The sequence below is a fragment of the Astatotilapia calliptera genome, chromosome 18 (assembly GCF_900246225.1).
Source record: "Astatotilapia calliptera chromosome 18, fAstCal1.2, whole genome shotgun sequence".
NCBI classification, from domain to species: domain Eukaryota; kingdom Metazoa; phylum Chordata; class Actinopteri; order Cichliformes; family Cichlidae; genus Astatotilapia; species Astatotilapia calliptera.
Window position 1 is genome coordinate 20,514,631 of NC_039319.1, and position 3,890 is coordinate 20,518,520.

General features: G+C 41.7%; 1 protein-coding gene across 1 annotated transcript; it reads right to left on the reverse strand.

The window, feature by feature from the left end:
* Positions 1 to 1,756: 1,756 nt before the first annotated feature.
* On the reverse strand, positions 1,757 to 3,158 carry camk2n2a (calcium/calmodulin-dependent protein kinase II inhibitor 2a). The gene is made up of 2 exons (XM_026150826.1): positions 2,574 to 3,158; positions 1,757 to 2,023 (listed from the first exon to the last, which is right to left on the reverse strand). The coding sequence occupies exons 1-2, from the start codon at positions 2,740 to 2,742 to the stop codon at positions 1,953 to 1,955; spliced, it is 240 nt and encodes a 79-aa protein (XP_026006611.1). The 5' UTR covers positions 2,743 to 3,158; the 3' UTR covers positions 1,757 to 1,952.
* Positions 3,159 to 3,890: the final 732 nt, after the last annotated feature.

Here is a 3,890-nt window from a genome sequence, read left to right on the forward strand (position 1 = left end):
ACACACACACACACACACACACACACACACACACACACACAGAGAGAGTGTCTTGGGATAAAAGCCATATCAACGAATCGCATTAACATTTTCTTTCACCATTTATTAATTCACCAAATACAGTGAAAATGGCATCATAATATACAATGACTCATTCTTAGAATGTCATGACATTTTTGTTGCTTTTTTGCTTCATAAAACGATGTTTCATTATTGAAAATATTAAGGTTTCATGCACAACAAACCATATCCAGTTTCTTTAAAATAATGGTACAAAATGAACAAAAAAAATCAAAAAAAGAAAAGAAAAAGAAAAACAGAACAAAACAAAAACGGTAATGTCCAAAAATCGATCATATAACAACATGTTATTTGAGGATACTCGTAAACAGTGCAATATACTCTAAAACTGCCATTTTCTAACAAATTCATCAACGAAGCTCAAGTCACAGTATACGATTTCTTAATAATAGTTTAACATTGATGTGTGCAAAAACCCCAGACACATTCAGTTAGTCTTTAAAAAATGTGCGACATCTGATATAGAATGAGACCAGTCCAACTCCCCCCAAAAAGTCCTCGCTTTGCCTCTCTGAAGGCCAGTCTCATTCTGTATATCCTCTCCGTAATACAAATATTCCTGTTGATGAATTCTAAGACGATAGACTAGCATATAATTTAAATAACAAATATTTAGATATAAAAATACAAATATGACTTTCGTTAAAAAGAAGCGTGCCAGGGTAAGAGTGGTGGCACCTGCGTTGGCACCGGAGTGAAAGTTCATGCAAATAGATGGAGAGAATCTTTAAAGTCATCGAAGACGAAACACAAATATTTGCAAAATCTAAACAACCAAATTATAGAGAGCAAATGTTTTTTCCCATCAATTTCATGACTGTTATTTAAAACATTACTATAATGTCCGTGTTCCTGCTGGCCTCTGTAGATATCTGAGCATTTGGAAATGCAAAGAAAAGATTAATTTTTAAAGAGATATGTGCAGGTGTAAATCGGCTACATGAAGGTGTCAGCCTGCACCTTTCACCACTGATGGGTGATGCAAGAAGAAGAATGTAGCCTTGTTTTTTTCAATTAATCTGCAGCCTATTGTTGTTTAAGTGCCAAAACAGAAAATATTCACATTGCACCCTCCTATATATATCTATATATGTATTTATATATATATTTGTTTGTTTTTTTCTTACATACAACGTGTCTCCTCTATTTAGCAGACTGTAGAGTTTTGGTTGGTCTGTTTTCAAAAAGCATTAGCAGCAACAGGAATGCATTGGACCGGTGCTGAAAGGACAGCTCCCTTGAATGCACCGTCGCCGATTGAATCAACAAAGCAGAGCCTAAAGGAGGGAGGGAAGGTATTGGAGGGGGGGAGGGGGATGTCTCGGAGCTTAGCCTACCTACTGTACAACTTATTGAAATGGGGCTGGGATTTAGCTTCAGCCTCTAGTTGCAGTATTTTTGATGCTTACAGCGCTTTAGGGGGGGAAAGGAGGAAAAAATAGAGATGGTCGTGAATTAATGACAAGTTCATCCATCATTAAAGTCAGCAGAGGTTGAGATACAGAGCGGGGCCCGCCATCTCAACATCCTGCTGCGCAGCTGTAGTTAAAATCGGGATTCGTTTGGAGAATTGCCAGCAATCCCATGATAAATCTTGGTCTTTTATTTTTTTCCTCCCCAGAGTCTCTCTGTCTCTCTCTTTCTCTCTCTCATCTTATTCTTCCTTCCTCTTCCCTTCATCTCTTCTCTTCAGCCTTCTCCGTTCCCTTTTCTCTGCCTCTTTTTTCCTCTCCATTTCATTTCATCACCCCATCCTCGCTTCGTGCCGTCGTGATTTTTTTCCTCCCCGCACAATCCTCGAACATGCACAGCCGACAAGTGCTTCAAATCGGTGATCAAAATTAAAAAAGTCTGCAAGGCATCGGTCACGTTTAAACGCCGGGCGAAGACTTGTCTGTCATCCCCTTCAGGACTTCATCTATTCGGTCGTCCTCGATGACCACTGTGGAGGAGAAAAAGAGGAAGAGGTTGTTTACTCAGAGCCACAATCAGAAGTCACGATTTATTTTGGGGGGTATTGCGCACTAAATAAAAGTAAGTTTGGGCAAATGTGGCCCTTGTGCGCTTGCACGGTGAATTATTATTACTATCGCAAATCCCCAATCCCCGCACACACGCACTCGGTGAAAACAACTCATTCTCGAGCCATTTCTTTATTATTATTATTAATATTATTTAATCCCTTCGTTTAAACCCTACACTTGAGTCGATTGCATCACGGGGTGTGTCCTTGCATGAATATTATCGCTGGTGCGTGAATGTAAACAGTCTGGATGTCGTTCACGACCAGTGACACTTGTGAGAAAAACAACAACTGCGGTGCATTTTGCATCGAGCTGCTGGTAATCACGGAAGATTCTGGAAACGACAGTAATGTGGGAACTTAATTCCAAAGTCACTTAAAGCGCCATTCATACAGCTAGCTCATTTTTGCGCAGCGTATATAATTCTGCCATTCTTTGTAAATGTCAAGCGTCTGAATTCGTTTTTACCTCTTTTGGCTCTGCCGATCTGCCCGAGCTTTGGGGGTCTTTTTGCCTGCGACGCTGCGAAAAAGGCGCTTGTGTCCTGCAGTCCGCAGCTAAAGGACATCTGGCTGACCTCGCTGTCCGCCCCGTAGCCGCTCATTTTCCCCTCGTTGTATGGCAGCACCTCAGACATCGTGGAACGACAGTGAAGAAGGGTCACCAGCTTCGGGAAGTTCTTTAATTTTTAAATCAAGCAAAAAAAGTTGTTGAAATTCTTCCCCGGTGGTGCCAGTACAGTTCCGTCTGAGAGCGCCGTCTCCTGCTGCGATCCTCGGTCTGCGTGGATGAGGGGAGCCGGTGCGTGAGGTCCGGGTGCTTTTGTGGTCTCTCTGTGGTCTCTGGATGTGTTGCAGCGGCAGCAGAGGAACCGAGCGTGACTGTGTGTGCGTATCTGTGTGTGCGTGTGAGAAAGAGAGAGAGATGTGTTCGCCTGTGTTGCTGGCTGATGTCTGGCGAGGGAAGTGGGAGATCCCGGGATCATAAAGGAAACCCAGGCAGAACGGTGAAGTCATCCATCCGGGTTTGAAGCTGCGAGAGTGTGGCTGTGTGTAAATGTGTGTGAGCGTGGGGACTCCGAGGGGTAGAGGAGCAAGACTGACATCAACAGGCGAGAGACGAAACTGCTAGATACTGACACAGCCTCGTGAGGCTTCGAGAAGTGGACTTTTCCTAAGGATGTCTATTCATCCTGTAGACTCAGGAAAGCGCTTAATGTGGCACGTTATAGTCTGCATTTCCCTTCCATAGGTTACCTTTTTTATTGTGATGCTTTTCGAAGGGGAATAAGTACTTTTTAATTTCAATTAATTTTATTTGTATGTACTTTATTAGTATAACCGTTTTATGTTTATTTATTTGGCAGGAACGATGGACAATGTATACCCTGTGCCAGATGCAGCTAGAAGATGTAAGATTTAGCTTGGTGGAGGCTTGCAATGCAATGTTCGACTGACAAAAATAAAATAATAAAAAACACTTTTTATACATAAAAACTTTAATAGAAATGACCCCCCCCCCTTTTTTTGATGTTAGTGCTAACAGTAACAGTTTTTATTCCATTCAAAATTCAGACTTTTCCACAAACTTGAGGGATGTTTGCTTCTTTTTACTACTCTCTGCCAACAAAATGAAATGAAGGTGTTACCCAGCAGATGCTCTCCAGATGCTGTTGGATGGTGGATAAAAATCTGACTGAACTTTTCTTTATTCAGAATTTCATCAGTTTTGACAAGATCCCCAAGACCACTGGCTACAAATGGAAAATGCAGCCCTAAACCATGA